The sequence below is a fragment of the Xiphophorus hellerii genome, chromosome 2 (assembly GCF_003331165.1).
Source record: "Xiphophorus hellerii strain 12219 chromosome 2, Xiphophorus_hellerii-4.1, whole genome shotgun sequence".
NCBI lineage: Eukaryota > Metazoa > Chordata > Actinopteri > Cyprinodontiformes > Poeciliidae > Xiphophorus > Xiphophorus hellerii.
This window is the reverse complement of record NC_045673.1, coordinates 28,508,555-28,527,853: the sequence shown is the minus strand read 5'-3', so window position 1 is coordinate 28,527,853 and position 19,299 is coordinate 28,508,555. Positions and strand designations below refer to the sequence as shown.

The window sequence follows — 19,299 nt, the reverse complement described above, 5'->3', positions numbered from 1 at the left end:
GACATCATGTCACAAGTGGAGGAGTTTAAGTATCTTGGGATATTGTTCAAGAAAGAGGGAAAAACGGAGCAGGAGATGATAGGCAGATTGGCACAGCATCTTCAGTGAAGCAGGTGCTGTACCAGTCTGTAATGGTGAAGAGAGAGCTGAGTCAAAAGGCGAATCTCTCAATTTACCAGTTGGTCTATGTTCCTAGTACCTCTTCTATGGTCATGAGCTTTGGGTCATGATTGAAAGAACGAGGTCACGAATACAAGTGTCCGAAATGGGTTTTCTCTGTAGGGTGTCTGGGCTCTCCCTTAGAGATAGGGTGAGAAGCTCAGTCATCTGGGCGGGACTCAGAGTAGAGCCGCTGCTCCTTCACGTCGAAAGGAGCCAGTTTAAGGTGGCTCGGGCATCTGGTTAGGATGCATCCTGAACGCCTCCCCGGTGAGGTGTTCGGGCCACGTCCCACCAGGAGGGGGCCCAAGGGAATAACCAGGACACGCAGAGGGACAATGTTTCTCGGCTGGCCTGGGAATGCTTTGGGATTCCCCCGAAGGAGCTGGAACAAGTGGCTCACTATAGGAGCTACTTCTCAGTGCATCGCTGGTTATAAACATTGTTAAAGGATTATTAGTAGAGCAAAGTTGTAATGATTTCCTGAAGCTGGAGTTTCAGAAAGAGCAGGAGTTTAAAAAGAGACAGAGGCCCAATTTCAAGGTATTAAATTATAAAATCAAATTTTTATAAGAGCTGAAGGTAACATGGTTACCTTCAGTCAGGTAAAATGGAACTATGCATCTGGAAAATACATACTGCCAAAGCCGGCCCAAGTCTCCATGGGGCCCTAAGCAAAAGTTGGTTTTGTGGCCCTCTATTTCTGCTGACAATGTGGATTTCTGAAATCAACAGTTAGACGATTAGATCATTCGCACACCTGCTATAAACTTATTGCATCTCTGATGGTGTTGTTTGCATTATACCCTATGCATGTATAATATAGGATACATTTATCAGCCAGTCGATTTCTGGGATAATTTTGGGGGATCGTGATCGGCCGATACTTACATGTGAAGCCCATCTTATCCCCTGATCTTATTTTCGTCAGCAAAGGTTTAAAATCAGCCTCTGTCCTCTTCTGCTCTACAGTGAAAGGTTTGACTGACAGACCGACCCACCAGGTCAGGTCTGAACGTTTACAGTTAACAATATTCACCCCATTGTTGCCAACTCAGTGATTTTCTTCCTTTATTTAGCGACATTTCAGACAAAAGAATTGGTATCAGCCAAAATCAAAATGGGCAGGTCAGGCTCTTTAAAGATCTGTAACCAGGGATCGGCCAGAAAACTGCCATCGGTGCAGCCATACACACATATTCATGACATTCTTTGATTAAATAAATTTCTCTTAAGAGTTACTCCAATAGCTAAAAGTTTCATTTACACCAGGTGAGTTTTTCTCCCCTGAGAATGTGGGGGGACCGGGTTGATTCTGAGCCTTCAAATGATTTTAACAGAAGTTTCACATAACTTACAAGTTGATGTAAAAATATTGTTTGTTTTAGCCACTAAATGATTTTGCTCAGCAGCAAACAACATGTCACAACTTAGAGCAACTCATTGTTATACAGCAGCACCCTTGTAGCCTGATGGAAAACATTTAGATAGACAATATCAAACATTGAGAAGTTTTAATTATTGTTGTCAAACATTATCAAACACGGCGTTTTGAATCAACTCATTTCAAGTTAAAACTCAGCTTCACACAAAGACGCAGCATAAATGTTTGGCTGTTGAACTGAACCGTCGCTATAAAGCTAATTTTCTATTAGCAGCTTTACAAATCCTTTTTATAAACATTACATTACAAAGACATATTAAGACAAACCTTTATCTTGGCTTTTTTTCTATTCTTCCTCTTTTCTTTCTCCCTGAAGTATAAGTCGTTTTTTGAGACATTGTTTTGCTAACTTATCCTCTACCCGAGCTTTGGACCTTTGGATGCTCTCTGCAGGGCAGCTCATGTTCCCGCGAAGCGTGCGGTACCTTCCGGTACCAAGAATAATGATTTCTACATACATTATGAAATATATTATTGTAGAAACAAATCACTTCATGATGAAATTGTGTGTTTTTGTCATAATGACATAGAAATTGTTACTAAAAAAAAAAATCAGCTCTTCTGGGGGCGGGGGCCCTTGGTGGCCCTGGGGCCCTAAGCGGCTGCTTAGTTTGCTTATGCCTCGGGCCGGCCCCACATACTGCCCTTTTAATTTCAACAATTTTCAGCATTAGCAGAATATCAAAAGAACCTATGCAAGTTTGCAAAGAAAATGCAGTTTGCTCGTGAGATGTTTACTGGTACTACAGCACGGAAAACTTCCTGTTGTGTTTCCATTATCAAATAAAATCCTAATAAAATGCAACGAAGCTAATTGTAACAACACTAAAAGCTCAATAGGTGGGAATATTTTTGCAAGGTGCTGCACCCCTTAATGCAGAGCCTTCTAACAGGAATGCAGAGGAAGTGCGAGGCAGAGCTCATCCGATTCGATTCAGGGAAAAAAACAACCTGTTGACAACACTGATGATGAGGTGACTGGAGAACCGTGAGGTTTGAATATCCTTTGGATTTATGGCAGCCTATTTCAAGCTGTGCTTTAGTGTGGTAAAACGTGTGTTAAGCCCTGGTCTTCAGACGTATTCTGTGGGTCTGAGGGTATCCAGATAACATGAAGACATAGTCTTTTATCTTTGCTCGAGTCAGCCACCTGGGAATTTACAGCTCCTCTTATTTTCCTTTTCAGGTGAAAAAAGAAATATGACTCTCCCACACCGCATGTAGATAGGCACCATCCTGTGATAAGAGACAGGTACTGCCGACAGCTTTATAGTTTTTGCTATGAGGTATCTGGCACTTGTACTCTGTCCAAATTAAACACAGACCCTTTCACAAATGAAAAAGACACGCACACTAATATGCCTGTAAACAACCTGATTATTTAATAAGATGAAAACGGCATACCAATAATCACAATAAGTGCTATTGGCTTTAAAAATTAAAATGTGCGGTGAGGTAATAATTCACTGCGAAGAAGTGTTTTCTCAGCTGCAAATGTTAAAGCTGGCCAAAAAACGTCAGAAAATAATGTCCTCAGATGAACAAAAGCATGTTTTTACTTTCGAGCTGAGCAGGTTTCCATTACCTTTCATCACGACTCAGATGAGGATCTTTGGTGAGCCTCCAGTTGTGTGATCGACAGCAGAACCTTTAATAGAAGGCACCACCTTTTGCTTGCAATGCTTAAAAATAAAACTGATATTTAGTTTTATTACTAAAGGTTTGCTGGATTTGAATATCATTATGAAGTAGCATGATTTCATACGCGAGTTACATATTAAAGGGAAAGTATTATGTAAAATCTACTTTTTTTGAGCTTTACATAAGGGTATAATGTTATTCTCTCAACAAAACCAAACCGGGAGTATAGATGTGATTCTTTGGTGCATTTTTGAGAAATCCTTTAGTCTCCCACATTACAGAGTAGCCCTCTCCCACAACTCCGCCACTCAGCTCCTTCAGACTAGCCAGGAGCAATTGGCAAACATCTGGTGGAACTGCACATCTGCTGAGCTCATTATAGGAGCTACTTCTCAGTGCAACGTTGGTAAAAACGTTGCTAAAGGGTCGATAGAGGAGCCATGTTGTGATGACTTCCTGAAGGCTGAGTTTCAGAAAGACTGGGAGTTTTTAAACTAAGGCTCAAGGCATTAAATTAATTATTTGACATACATAGCATTATTTAATAACTGAAGATAGTTACTTGATAGTGCCTTTAAAATACATAATACTGGCCCTTTAAAGGTTTATTGGTGGTTAAAGGTTTACAAACACTGATGTCAATGGCATTTTGCAATATTTAGCCATATATGACACACTGTAATGATTTAAAAAAAAAGATGGTTGTTCAGAAATGTATATTTTTACTCAATTTCAAGATTGAACAGCCTTTTTCATACCTTAAATGCCCAGTAGACCTAATAAGCATCACATCTATATTTATACAAATAGGTGCAATATTCAAATTCATAATCACTATGTAATTCACCATCTGACTGACATCAGAAACAGAAACAATAATATATTTTGAAAAATTGGATATAAATTTTACAATTTATATCCATTACAATTTATATTCCCTTATGACTAATTTCCTCATTAGTCATACGGAAATAATTATGTTCTCCTAATATGTAAAATTCATATAATGTAAAATTGTACTTATTTTGTAGTTGTAACATGACAAAATAAGGAAAAGCTAAGAGGATATAAGCATTGTTTCTATCACTAGTACATCCTCATCCGTGGTTCATCTGGGGGCCTTGCAGAGGGCCAAAGCTGAAATGATTAAGCTCTAAAAATATCTAATCGCTGATTCATGACCAAAGTTTATCCATTTTGCTGTGCCTCCTTTAACTAGTTTTACGGCATGATTCAAATGTCATGGTTGTTTACCTCTAAAACAAACTCATGACCCGCTGGTCCTCTGATTTCCTTGTGTAAGCGCAAGCATGACACAATACCTTAGTCGTATCCCTCTGACATAACAAATTAACCTTTAACATCATTTGACTTTTACTCCGATTTTTTTTTTCCACCCCTCCAGGGGGTCTTTTGTGGGCTCTAGTGTCCCTTATATGACAGTGGGCTGACAGGAAACTGGGAAGGAGAGGCGGGAAGACATGCGGCAAATATCGTCGGGTCCGGGAGTCGAACCCGCGACGGCCGCGTCGAGGACTCAAGGCCTCTAAATATGGGTCACGCTAACCACTACGCCACCACGGCACGCCCGTACTCCGATTTTTTGTGTATGTTTTGATATATGGAAATACTTTGAAACAACTCTTCATCGCCAATCCTAGATTTGGCAGACTTTTGATAAAGTTAATACATACAGAAAAAAAAATAATGCACTGAATACTACATGTCTGGAATGTGTTTTAAGAATTTACAGTAAGGGCCGCATGCATATTCAAAAAAATGAAAAACCAAAACAGCATTGTCACAGTAGCTGTCTTGTGCTTGCATTAAACCCATCAGGGTTTCACATGAGAACTTTATCTGATGTGATAAACGCACAGACATGCTGGAGTCGGTTCAGTGAGACTGCTCAGAAAAAAAGAAAGTGTTTGCTGATTGATTTTAAACAGCACAACAGAAAGAATGCTGTGGGTGTACAACACTACAGGAACGCATATCTAATTGCATCAGAAGAATAAAAACCTGCAGAATTGTTAGTTTGCAAGAAGAGCCAGAAGAAAAACTAGATAATCTACTGCTTCTATGTAATGTCGGACTTTTCTCATCAACTATCCACGATGAGAAAAGTCATGACTGTCTTTTCTATGAGCCATCGTGGATGACTGGTGATATAAGTCATCAGTATATCATTAGTTGAGTAGATCTACTGATGACTTATTTTATATGCACTCTGTTTTGTCTGTCTATGGAACCTGAACTGATTTTGAGCAAAACAATGGAGAAAACCCATAAAGATAAACCCACATAAGTAAATGCAAATTATGCAAACATAATTTAGAATTATGTTCTAATAATTTAGAATGCATATATATATATATATATATATATATATATATATATATATATATATATATATATATATATTCTTTCTATTAACAAAAATTATTAATAGAAGAAAAAATAAATCAAAGAACACATTTATATAGAAATTCTACTGTGATCAAAAGGGCCGTCTGTCTGGATTGTAGCAGCTTACGAGTGTAGTAATGGATTTAAAGACACATCAACAACTGGGGCGTGCTGTGGTGGCGCAGCGGGTTAGCACGCCCCACGTTTGGAGGCCTTAGTCCTCGACGCGGACGTCGTGGGTTCGACTCCCGGTCCCGACGACCTTTGCCGCATGTCTTCCCCCTCTCCTCACCCTCCTTCCTGTCTGCCTACTGTGGAAAAAAAAATAAAATACGAGCCACTAGCGCCGCAAAAACTCTTCGGAGAAAAAAAAAAAATTGAAAAAAAAAAAAAAAAAGACACATCAACATTATTTCAAATCAGACAATTGAATGACATCCATAACAACTATCAAAGTTATGAATGTCTGGCCTTCTAACCAAGCTTACCGATCCTAAAATGTCAACACATGACATGGACTAGGCTATCGCTACTGTAAGAATGGAAGAGAATTCACAAGTTTAAAGGAGGAAATCTCTGCTTTCTAGAAAAAAATAAAGTAAAATTCAGACGGAGATCTGCCGCAAAAATGTAGACGATGAAATTATTATAAACTAAATACAACATTCCAAGAAAACAAAAATCTCCTACAAATCAAGAAGTATAAAATTTTGCTGCAGCAGAACTTGCAGATATAGATCATATAATCCACCATTACGCCGTGTTTCTGAGGATATTCGAGAAAAATATGAGACGTATGTATATGAAAAGAAAAAAGCAAACAACTGAAGCAAAACTAATCTTTGCAACATGACACTGATCCAAAACATACCAACAGACAGAGACTGGCTAAGAACTATGAAATGACTTGGGCCAACTCAAAGCTCAGGTCTTGATTTCATTAAGATGTAGTTGGGTGATTTTAATGAGGCCATACATGCAAGGAAACCCCCAACATGTCACAACTGAAAGGGAAAAATGCTGGACATCGGTGCTTGGCAGCCTCACCTCAGACAGACTGACCCAAGGAAGCTGTGCCACAATCCAGCAGCTTGTGAATGGGCGAACGGCTGAATGCAGCGCGAAGCTCTTTGGGGTTCTCTGAACTTGATAAAGCGCAATACAGGATATCTTACCCTTTACCAAATGAATAAAACCCACTATAGGAACTCATGTTAATTTTATATGCTGTTTCATCTTAAACTGATAAGCTGGTATTCATTTACCTGAAAGCCAAGGAGAATGCAAAGGTACCAGGGTGGCCTGTCATTCAGAGCGTAAACCAAGTCGACACCTTCGTCTACCGTCGGTCCGAGAGGCTCATCGGTGTGTGGCTCCACGGTGTCGGTTAGCTGTGGCTGTTCGTCGCTGCCCTTGAAACACAGCCGGAAAAAAAAGGTAAACAGGTGATCAATTCCAGTCTAAGCCTTTTTCCAAACCAAGAAAATAACCGTGACTGTCTTGAATCCTGCTTTAGTCTCAACTGCTTTAGTCTCAACAGTAAAAACAGAGGAGGAGAAATGGGCAAGTAGATGCAGTTATCACATTCAAATATTCACTAAGCGGTTTTCTTTTTATAGTTTTTGTTCTTAATGTTAATTATTCATTTTATTATTAGCAACAAAAATTTGCTTGATGTTCGCTTGCCATTTTAAATGCTCAACTGAATGACAATAAAGTTTGTCTTTTTGTTTGCTTTCACTGAATCATTTTCCATTCATTAAATGCTTGGTTTGGAATGTGTGTACGCAGATATGCAGATTATTCCTGGAAAGGGAAAGTACTGATTGGCAAAAAGCATTTGTTCTATAAATATTTTTTGGAACTTACGTTTTCTATCTGCATGTGGAAACGAGACATTATTTTCAGCCAAGTCAAGTAAAAAAATTAAATTAAATTAAATTAAAAAAGTAAATAAACGGGGTTAAAAACTCCCTGAACACACAGGAGGTTGTTGTGGGCTTGATCTAACCCAAAAGAACGAAGGTTAGATGAACCCAGCTTTTGCTCAAAGAAGCTGGGATGATGTTTTTGCTGTTTTGTGGTTTTATTTTACAGGGTTTGCAGCAAAACAAGTTGTTGTACTTGGCTAATAACATTGTTCTTTAAGGCTTTTGAAAGACTTTTATCAGCTCTACCAGACTGTGTGTTGTGACAGTTAATGCCAAACGTTTGGAGGCAGACAGAAACCGTGTTTCTCACAAACTTTACTGCCTCACTTCTTAACCACAAATGAGGAGGATAAATTCAGCTCCCCTTACATGTTTCCTGTTTTCTTGTTTGTTGTGTTTTGTTTTGTTTTTGCTGATTTTACTCATATGTTGTTGTTTCAAGTTATTAAACAAATTGTAATATCTTACATAGACTGATTATTTCCAGACTGGTAGATTTAAGAAATCACTTAGAAAGACAAGGGCTGAAATACATGAGTAAGGATGCTCAATGCTCCTCCACTGTATCGAAATCAAAGAACCCACCATTCTGAAAAGAGCAAACAGTCCAGGCTGACAGTCCTCCCCTCTGTACTGGAGGTTTGGACTTTTCAGAGTTTTGTGTCTCTGATCAGTTTTCCCAACAGCGATGGGAAAACTGTGAGGTTTTTTTTTGTTGAAACATGGGAAAATGGAGAGAAGGTCGGATTGCTCTTCTAAAATCAGAAAAAGTCTGATTTTCTCAAACTTCTTAGAAAATCATTTCAGAAACACTTTGGATTACGCGAGCTTTCAGTGAAGCAGTCAAGAGTAATGGGAAACAACTTCTTCACCTCTTCCTGCTTCACCTGCATATCATTATCTCACATCTTCAACCCAACCAAGCTGCCAATGGTAACCAACCCCATATGCAATTTCTGTTAGCATTCCTGGAGTAAACTGTCTGGAGAGCCATTGGAATCAGATGCAGCTTGTAAGAAATATCAGACAAAACCTGCTCTCAATTTGAACATACATTTTCATATTACATCCAATTATTTTTTGTTTTGTTTTAAAGGGGGAATATTTTACATATTCCAGACAAATAGTGCCATTTTATAGTGCAATCGAGTAACTATGTTAACTTCAGTTTTTCCTTCCTAATTTAACGCTTTGAAATCGGGCCTCTGTCTCTCCTGCTCTTTCTGAAACTTTGCCTTGAGGAAGTCATCACAACATGGCTCCTCTGTTAACCCTTTAATGTCGTTTTTACAAGGATGGTTGTTCCCATGAGACGGAGCTGAGAGGGAGCTCGTATAATGAGATCAGCAGATGTGCAGTCCCACCACCTCTAATTGCTGCCGGCTAGTCTGAAGGAGCTGAGTTGGAAGTCGCAGAGGAGACTTCCAACTCAATCTCCCCTGCGAATGAATGGGAGTCGCAGGGGAGGCTCTCCCTGCGACTCCCCCGCCATGTGAGGCGGAGGCTCGGAAGCTGCAGGTCCTGCAGGCTGAGTCTCAAAGGCGGCGCTCAACTTTGCACAGCTGAATGGTTGCCACAGGATATGAAAAGAGTTCTCAAATATGCATGGAAGAATCACTGCAACACTCCAGGTACATTTTTGATGAGGGAATAACCTAATTACATGATGTAAAACTAAAAAAGTTGATTTTACATAATAGTGCACATTTAAAGTCCAGTGCTGCTTAAAAACATCCCAGGCTCAATCATTTCCCAGAGAACAAAAAAGCAACGTGAATAAAAATCATTTTTACAGGCGTCTACCAGAAATGAATGAATGGATGGACATTCAAGTTAAAATTGGTAGACAGCAGCCAATCAGAGTGGAAAGAAATATTCTTCTTCTGTGTCATTTTCTGATGTTAGTTGTTAAATATTGCACAAAGTGACCAGATAAAAGATGTACAACGATGCCAGTTTAACCTTTGAACTATTTGCAAAACTGTGCTCTGCAGCATTAAAACATGGCTATAACTGCAACTATATTAATCATAACTCTTCTTCTCTTCAGTGTTTCTCTCAGCTATGTGCTGCCTTTAAGAGAATGAATATATATATATATTACACACACACACATACATATAGATGTGTATACATGCATATAGATAGATGGATCTATATATAGATGTATATATATATATACACACACATTCTCATTTTTGCCACACACCCCCTGCCCCCCTCAAGATAGCCCTGGCCCCCCTTGACCCCCACAACTTTAAAAGTCTAGCTCCGCCACTGTTGTTGTGCATTTAAGGTGTAAAGTTTACCTTCCAGCAAACGCCCCCCAAAGAAATCCCAGCGACCCCCTTTAGTAAAAATTTCCATCAGCGCCCCCTGTCGTCCTCTGAACGCCCCTCGGGTAATTTTTTATCCTAGAGTAAGCTCACCAGGGCAGAATGCAGAATGGCCAAATTTAAGTGCTTATGGTCTTTGTAAGGCATATAGCTAACTGTATGGAGGACAACAAAGAGGTAAGTCTGACAATTCTTAAAGAATTGAGGGCTTTTGTAAAAGAAAACGTGACATCACGGGTAAAATAGCAAAAACAAACTAATCGTTAGCTGAAGCAGAGACAGAGAGTACAATTGCTGTAGACCATTGTAACAGGAAAGATTCCAAAACATTTATTACAAAACAGCGGGATGGCATTGAAGTGGTCCCGGCATACAAAAAAAACAAAGATGAGTGACATGACTGGATGAGAACCAGGACACAGGGAAAACAAAAAGGAGATTTACCAGGAATCAGGGATTTACAGGGTCCAAGAATCCAGCTTCTGCGGAGCTGGAGGATCTGTGAAAGACTGGCCTTCAGGGCCTCAGAGATGTTCACTGAGAACAGAGATAATTACGTCCACTAGCCAATCATTCACGGTTCATAAACTGTCCAGGGTCATGCACAGGAGGGTCTCCGGCAAGGGGGGAAAAATATCCAGAATAGAAAAGGCTTGAAACGAGGTCAAAGTCAGGCAAGGTTCAGCAATGGAAGCTCAAAACCTCTACTGTTACACCAGTAAGGACAAAGCAAAAAGCAATGGTGTGAGTCAAGCAGGGCCAGTAAAGTGTCGGCTCATGAACCAGGGCTTGAAGGCATCATACAATCTCACACTGAGCAGGTGAAGAGAAGGTGTTTAAATATGGAGCACAATGAGCAAATCAGCAGAAGATCAGCAAAAAGAATCAAGGTGGAACTGAAATCATGACAACTTTATCTGCATTTCCATTAACCAAAAAATTGCGCAAACTGAAAGTAAGAAAAATAAATTCGCTCAATGGTATGACAATTAAAGAAAAAAACAATTTTTTGTTGATAAAACATTCTTGCGATAGGATAAGGTGGGGTTTTTTTTGTGGTATCAAAATAGATGTTTTACACAAAACTGCAATAGAAACACTTTTTTAAGCATCGCACTAGTCACGTGATCAATGGCCGGATGTTCCTACTGATGAAAACCACAAAGAAGACGACAGAAAGTGGCAGGAGGATGATGGATTGTTTTTGTTATTTTCCACCAGAGCTCTCACAGCATCACACAGTTCATGAAAAGTTGTGTGTCATTAAAACGTGTTGGGTCCGCAGCTCTTCAGTAAAACCACAGATTATAATTTCCCCTTAAATCACAGCATATGCAGCGGCTCCCATGTTGCTCCAACCGCAGAAAAAATTAAAATGATACTCATAATTCATGGTTGAAGTATGAATATACAGTATAGCTCATGTTACATCAGTTGCTGTCATGATTTTTAGTGACTTATCGCATGAAGAATCTTATCGATGTGTTATTTTAATTTCATTTTTGTTATTTAATGGAAACAACAGAATTGCAAAGTTGTGTTTTTTTTTTTTTACACCAGCAGAATATAGACAAAGATTTGCGCACATTTGTAATGAAAACACAGCTACTTTGCATGGGGCAGAGGACGTGATAGCATTAGCTTTTAATTAGAATTGATAGGCTAAAATTTTATTTTCTATTTCAGGTAATTATAAAGTAATTTTTATTTTAAAAAAACAACATTTTCCATCTTCAGAAAATAGTCACTTTTAAGCTAACTTGCGTTGCTGTCTGTGTGGAAGATGTTCATTGAAAAGTTCTTCTGCTTTGTGTCTGACTCCTGACAAACCACCAAACAAATGTTTTGGCATGGAAATAAGCATAAAAACAAGGTTTTTATGCAAACCCTTTGATGAATTTTGAATTGGCCTCCTAAAGGCTGTGAAACTCCGTTGCGGCTGTTTTATAGGGACAGGAAACAGGAAAATGGTGGAGAGAGAAAAGCGTTGATGACAGGAAGCCTTTCTTTTATTATTATTTGTTACGTTTCAAGGTTTGCTGTAAATGCATTAGGACATTCTGTGCTATTCCGGAAATCAACTAACCAAGGTATTCACAGACCATTTCTCTGTGGAAAAAGCTTTTTGATTTGGTAATAAATAAGAGGGGCGTGTCCGATTAAAGCAACCGTGTGGCTGAATGTTTCATAGCTCATCGTTACTCAAGTCACACGCGTGATTTAAACCGGTGAGACGAGCAGAAATGCAACGTGTTCTGCATTTTCTCTCTGTTTTTACTTTAAAACAGTTTCTCAGCAGGTATTTAACTAAAGACAAAATGGCTCTGGAGGTCGCATGTGAAAGCGTTTGCTTCCATCTACTGGCCACCTGACGGCACTGACGCAGCTACGCAGAGGAACGCGCACATACAGTATTTGTTGCGTTATTTGCGAGAGTTAAAGCAAGCCATTGCTTTTCAAATGATCATTTAATTTACTCATAAACAAAGAAGGTTAGGAGAGAAAAGGTGGCTGTGATTTTAGATAAAGGATCAGAACCAGCACTGTAAGCATCATTTTTCATTATTTTATTTAGTTGTAGTGTTATAGCTGTTGTGAATTATCAATACTTTAGGCTCGTTGTGAATGAATCAGTCGTGGTAGAGATCCTTATGTAACATCTGTGTGTGCCGAGCTGAACACACAACCACTTCCGCTGCCTAATAAAGCTGACCTATGAACACAGCAGTGGGGTTGGGATGAAGTACTCATTAATTTAATATATTTGCAGTGAATGACGTCGAGTTTCGCGTTGCGCTCCAAAAAAACTGCAAGCATCGAGACTAACCTGGACAGCGCAACAAAGGTGAAAACAGCCATGAATGAACGTGTCCGTAACTAAACGCCATTATAATTATTAATATTAAGATAAGTGTCACAAATCTGTGCAGCGGGACATCTGAGTTGTGGAGCCGCAGGAGGAGCTCTGTGCGCTGCGCTCTGACAGTAAACAGGACCGTAAAGCAGAACCTGGGGAGGCATGTTCTAAATTCATATTTATAGTTTTCCAGACAATAGTGGAACACACAAGAACATGCAAAAATTACAAAAGTTTTTTTTTTTTTTTTGTCTATTATAACCGTTATTAAACAATCTCCCATACAGCTCTACCTTATAAGTAGAAGCAGCTTTCAGCATCTATGCACCACAAATTTGGAACAAACTTCCAGAAAACTGTAAAACAGCTGAAACACTGACTTCCTTCAAATCTCGACCAAAAACCCACCTGTTTAGGATTGTATTTAAAACTTAATCAATTACAAATCTTTTGATGGAACTTGACTTAATGTCGTGTTTTGATTGTTGATTCTATGTTGCATTGTGTTTCTGTGTTTGATATGATGTAAAGCACTTTGAAATGCCTTGCTGCTGAAATGAGCTATACAAATAAAATTTGATTTGATAAGTGGAGACATATTGTTGATGTTACTATTATGAAATACTGTAACTTGCAATTAAGTATTGGCAAAGATCAATATAAGATGGGAGAGGGTTGTTGTCAGCAACTGCTGACAGTAACTAAAAAAGTTACTTTTAATGTAACTTAGTTACTTTCCAAATCCGGTAATCAGTAATCAAACTAAGTAACTTTTTTCAAGGAGTAATCAGTAATCCGATAAAAGTTACTTTTTCAAAGTAACTTTGCCATCACTGGTGACTTACCATTTTAGCAGTAGAGGAAAATGGTCTCTCAAGGTATCAAGCGAATCTCGAGGATGCATTTTATTTTTGTAGAAAGATTTGGTATTAGTGTGCTGCTGCTAAAAAGCTCTAAAAATTAGTCTGCAGAGTTCATGACAAGCAGAGCTACAAGTACAAGTAGTAATAATTACTGTTCAAGACACTAAAAACTGTCAATTGTAAAAATGGACAGAGCGGATATTTGATAACTTATTTAAGAAAGACACAGAGGGACAGATCACCCGGGAAATAATGGACGGGGAGAATCTGACTAAGACTAACTGGATGTCAGACCAATTCTGGGGCTGATTATGTGTCTCGTCTTACGTCCAAGCCCAAATGAGTAACGTTCAAAAACGAGCCCAAAAAAAACCGCAACCCGCGACTCATTAAATTTGCAAGCGACTCTAGTAAAAACAAGCCCCAAAGTCGTTTATAATAGTCGGACTTAGCGACAGAAACTCAAAATTGTTCCTGTTTTTCCAGCAACAAAACGCACATTTCTCTCCTCCTTCCATTGTTTACATTTCTGTGACGGCGAGCGATCAGCTGCTGCTGTAGCGAAGGAACGGCGGTCATAAAATTAAATTCCAAAAGGAAACAGTAACGCACAGTGATTTGGATAAGTAGCTTTAATCTCATTACTGGATTTGAAATAGTAACGCTTTAGATTACTCGTTGCTGAAAAAAAGTGATCCGACGTCAGTGACGCGTCAGTATCACTGTTTGTCACGGTAGAAATATCTGGACGAGTATTTCAACAATCGCGATGCGTTGACTATTGAACTAATCGTCAAGTAATTTAGTATTCAAGTAATTGTTAATTCGAGCGTACAGACTGAAACAAGACAATTTACTGACAGACAAATGCCATCAGATCAGTAATTAAGCCAAAACTGTACTAAGAATATGATTTAGAATTTACTATAATACCTCTTTGTCTCTAAATACAGCAGCTGGCAAAAGTATTCCTACCCCCTGGACTTTTCCATATTTTGTCATATTACAATCACAAATATATTTCATTGAAACTGTAAATGGTTGTGATCCAGACGGAAGATTATACATGATGCAAAAACTTTTGTGCAAATAAAAACCTCAAAAGTGCGGTGCGCAAAAGTATTCAGCCACTTTTGTACTGAGACTGGGTTACAACACAGGTGGGATTTATTCAGTGATTCAGTCATCAGGCAACTTCTGAAGGCAACTGGTTGCACTCAGAAAAGGGGGTCAAATGTTTTTGCGTTTTTCAGCTTTTTATTTGTTAAAAATGTTTCGAATTGTGTGCAATTTTCTTTCTAGATCACATCAGTATACCACTTTGTGTTGGTCTATCATCTAAAAATCCAACAAAACATATGGATGTTTGTGGTTGCAGTTTGACAAAATATGGAAAAGTTCCAGGGGGTATGAATACTTTTGCAAGCCGTTGTATATTCTACTGAAAACTCCTCAAGAGGCAGTTTTAGCTTCACCTGGTTCAGATTCACTAAAGGAATGCTGCTGCTGCTGCTGCTGCTGTGATTTAGGCAATGCAAAGGATATTTTTGAAATAGAAAGAAATAGAATAGTTTATTTGCATCTTTTATCATATTTCTAATATTGTATAAAACAGGCTTAAATGAAAAATCTTGAAAAGAATCTTAAATGAAAAATTGATCAATTAATTATCAGGATAATTCATTGAATAACTGATGACTAAATTAATCAGGAGTCCTGCAACCTTCAGATGTGTCTCTGCTTCAGCTACCAGAGTCAGGACTCTGGAGAACTTTATTTGACTTTTTTTTAATTGATTCACTTAAGTTTTTTTCATAGTGCTAATATTACTGTTCTCAAGATTTGCTAAAGCTTTGAAGAAAGCTCCACCACTTTTATAAATTATTATATTTTACCAATGACAAAGGGAAAGAGAAGACATCATTTTTACACAATGATGTAAAAAATTGATGATGTAAAATTGCTCCTTTTAGAAAAGAGCAATTTTCCTCTTCATCTCTGGATCTAAATGGAAAATATTTTTGAATGATCAAAGCCAAAAGAGCTGGTTCACCACTAAAAAACCTTTTTTGTGCTTCTGAAAAATAAGATTTTTTTGTCACAATTTTTCCTTATTGGCAATCAAAACGACGGATCTCAGGTCTTGAAAATTAGCCTTCAATTTTAAATTATTCCGACACTGTGTGTCTGGCTATTATTTACAATTCTCATTATAACTACTACCATTGCGGGTCAGTCAGATTTCTTGTCCTGTAATGAGAGTCAATTTGTGTTAATTTTGTGTTAATACTTTACAAGTAAATGATATTACATTTATATTTATGTAATATAAATTACATAAATGATATTACATAAAAATGTAATATCATTTACTTGTAAATGATATTACATAAATTAGCACAGTAAATTGAACAGGTTGTACAAGTACCATAATTTGTTTTTAAGTACAAATTTCTGGTAAGCAATATATTTCATGAAATTGAGAATGGGATGAGATTAAATAAGTGTTCGCTTCTTTCTACTTCTTTTCAAACAGAAAAGTAATGGTACGCTAATTATTTTTGTTTTCAGTTAAGAATCCATATGTTTTCTCTTGTCTTACTGGTTAGTTGTTTTCTTTGCTTTTAAAAACCTGTTTGAAATAAATGAATAAATAAATGAAATCTTGCCTTGTGAACCAGGCATTAGATTAGAGACTTTTAATTCTCAGTGAAAAATTGGTAACATTTTGTTTGGTTCCAACCAACCCGGTATTTTTGCATTGGCTCATTTTGTCTTGTCTAACCACTAACTCGGCATTTGGAAGCCTAACGTTCTGCTTTACAATGACTGACAGTTGGTATGGATACGAGGATGCAGATAATAAGACCTCGTGCTGCTGTGTGTGCACACGTTGACCGCCTGCCATGTCCACACATCTGCGTGCTAGCATTTATGTTCCCTGTCATCCGAAGTACTTAAAAAGTTTTTTGAGGGAAGGAAAAAAAAAAAGGAAAAAATATCAAGCTCTGACTCAGCTGTGAACACTTGTGCACCCTATGCAGTCTGTTTTGCTCCATTCCAACACTCACAGTGGGGTTCATGTCGCCATGGAGGCCATGAAACTGACTGAAAATGATTTTATTCAAAGTTCCTTTCTGCTTATTCATAATAACTGTTCCATATTCTGACCTACATCTAACCCTGTGGCATAACCCTAACAATTGTTAGTCCTCATGAGGAGGAAAAGTTTCCATAATGTGAGTGTAAACAGATTTAGGTCACTGTGACAAAAATAATGTTCACCCTTTTCTGTACGTCCAGCTGTATTTATTACTGTCTAGTTTGGGGGTTCAGGTTTTAGCTCTTTAATACTTTAAATCTGGCATCTAGGTTGAAAAAAACAACTGTCTACCCATATGTTTTGAAAGCATTAAAATCAATTCCACTAAAATATTCTCGTGCTTGGTGAAACTCATTTATGCTTTAGTCACTGCATTCCACTGTGGCTTACTTTTAGCCTTTACTCCGCTCTGTACTTATTTTACCCCTCTGTCCATTGTATTAAAAAAATAGCTAAAATTAAATGTAAAAGAAAAAAAATCCTGATTAGCAATGTTATGATGTCATTCGAACTTAACGTTTCTAGTTGCAAAGCACCGGTAAAACTTTTAAAGAGAATCCAGACGACATTTTACTTACCCCAAACGCAGGATCGAATCCCAGCTCAATATTCTCTTCTTTAGTCGGATGCATTCTGGTAACAGAGGTAAGACAGAGTGTCGTTTCTTCTGTTGGCCCTCAGTGACAATACCGGACGGGATTAAAGCTCTCAACTGACTGCAGAAGGGAAGAGGGATCCTGTGAACACCAGCCACACGTCACCAGAGGATCATAGTGCCACATTCAAAACGAATGTGGCTCTGGTATTTTGTAATTTGCTCTCCCGCTCTCTGAAATGTTCCTTGCTGTGCTGGTGAGCAAATGAAAGCTGCGGCTACTTTGACGCGCAGTCATGTGTCTGCTGATGTGTGACGATGGATCTAACAAGGGTATAAGACAATTTGTTGCATGAATTTGTGAGACTTATCCACTTCTATGCAGGTCTTGAGTGAGAATATTTATGCCATAAGTGTAATTTGGAGAATCCCAGAGTTTCTCTTTACAAGTGGACACTACATAGTGGTTTATCTTCTCATGGCACCCAATCTTTCAGTTGGGTGCCATGACAACTGAATGATTGTCATGGCACCCATGACAGCATAAGACATATCTTATGTCTTATGCTGTAACTGACATATAGTCATATATGTTGCATTTAATTCCTTACAAAACTGAGTTAATCTGTATAAAGCCAGAGTTTTTTTAATATAAATTGTTGCATTAAATTTAGAATAACATTGTTCAATGAAACAAGAAAATATTGGATCTTCTATTTTGTCCTTTTACAAACTATGTTTGCTCTATCGAGATTAATTGTCATGAAAAAAAAATCATGCTTTGTAAGTATTGTTAGCATTGGTTTAGGAAACTGTTTGAAGTTGGTCTTTAGTGTGAATCTAGGGAAAGGAATATATAAAATACCACAAAAATAAACAAAAGACCGGTTTAGATATCGACAAATGACTTTACCATTCAACAGCATAAACTTTTGACCATAAGTCAAGTTGGTTTGGTTGGAGGCAACAAATATAGGCAAGATTACTGTCAGTAAAAATAAGTTTGAACAGTTTATTGATACCAGAGAATGAACTCAAACAATTCTGAAATAAACTTCCAGAAAACTGCAAAACAGTCGAAACACTGAATCCCTTTAAGTCAGGGTTAAAAACTCACCAGTTTAGGATTTCCTTTGATTAATAACAGCTGGAACACTGATCAACATAATTGATGTGTATTTGATTGATGATTATGATGATGGCATTTGACAAAATGTAATATTTATTGCTTGTTTCATAATCAATGACTGTATGATGTTTTTATGATGTTAAGCACTTTGAGCTGCCTTGGTGCTGAACTGTACTAATAAACTTGACTTGTTCTTTCGGGTTTACTGAAGAAACCCAGGATGGGACTAAGGAGGTCGAGATATGATGAAAATGATGGAGGAGACGGCCGGCTTACTGTTGGAGAGATGGTGGTGCATGGACAGTTCAGTTCAGTTCAGTTCAAACATACTTTATTCAACTCAAGCGGAAGTAATATTACAATTTTTTTAAGCTATACAAGTTTTTTTGTTGTTGTTTTAAGGCCTCATTGAAAACCTCATGGTTATTCCACCAAATGTTGATTTCTTATCTCTTCCTGAGTTAAAACAGTGTTGTTGTTTCTAAATGAATATGAACTTGTTTTCTTTGCATTATTTGAGATCTGACAGCACTGTGTCTTTTTTGTTATTTTGACCATTTCTCTATTTCTGCAAATAAATACTAAATTTTTGCTTGTAATTTTGGAGACATGTTGTCAGTAGTTCGTGGAATAAAACAACAATGTTCATTTTACTCAAACATATACCTCTAAAAAGTAAAGTAAGAGAAACTGATCATTTTAAGTGGTTTCCTAATTTTTTCCCCAAGCTGTAAATGGTTTTTTTTTAAAGTTCAGTTAATGTTTAATGATACCTTAAGCTTGATTTGATTTATGTAAAAGTTCCAATCGGTATTCTGAAGTTAAAGCAGAG

General features: G+C 37.8%; 1 protein-coding gene across 1 annotated transcript in view; it reads right to left on the bottom strand.

The window, feature by feature from the left end:
* LOC116708073 (solute carrier family 23 member 2) overlaps window positions 1–17,599 on the bottom strand; it is an 80,189-nt gene extending 62,590 nt beyond the window's left edge. The window contains exons 1-2 of the mRNA XM_032545845.1: window positions 17,322–17,599; window positions 6,919–7,065 (exon numbers count right to left, since the gene is read on the bottom strand). Coding sequence (XP_032401736.1) covers window positions 6,919–7,065; window positions 17,322–17,375 — 201 coding nt within the window. The 5' untranslated portion in view covers window positions 17,376–17,599. The remainder of the gene's footprint in view (window positions 1–6,918; window positions 7,066–17,321) is intronic.
* Between the last annotated feature and the right edge of the window lie 1,700 nt (window positions 17,600–19,299).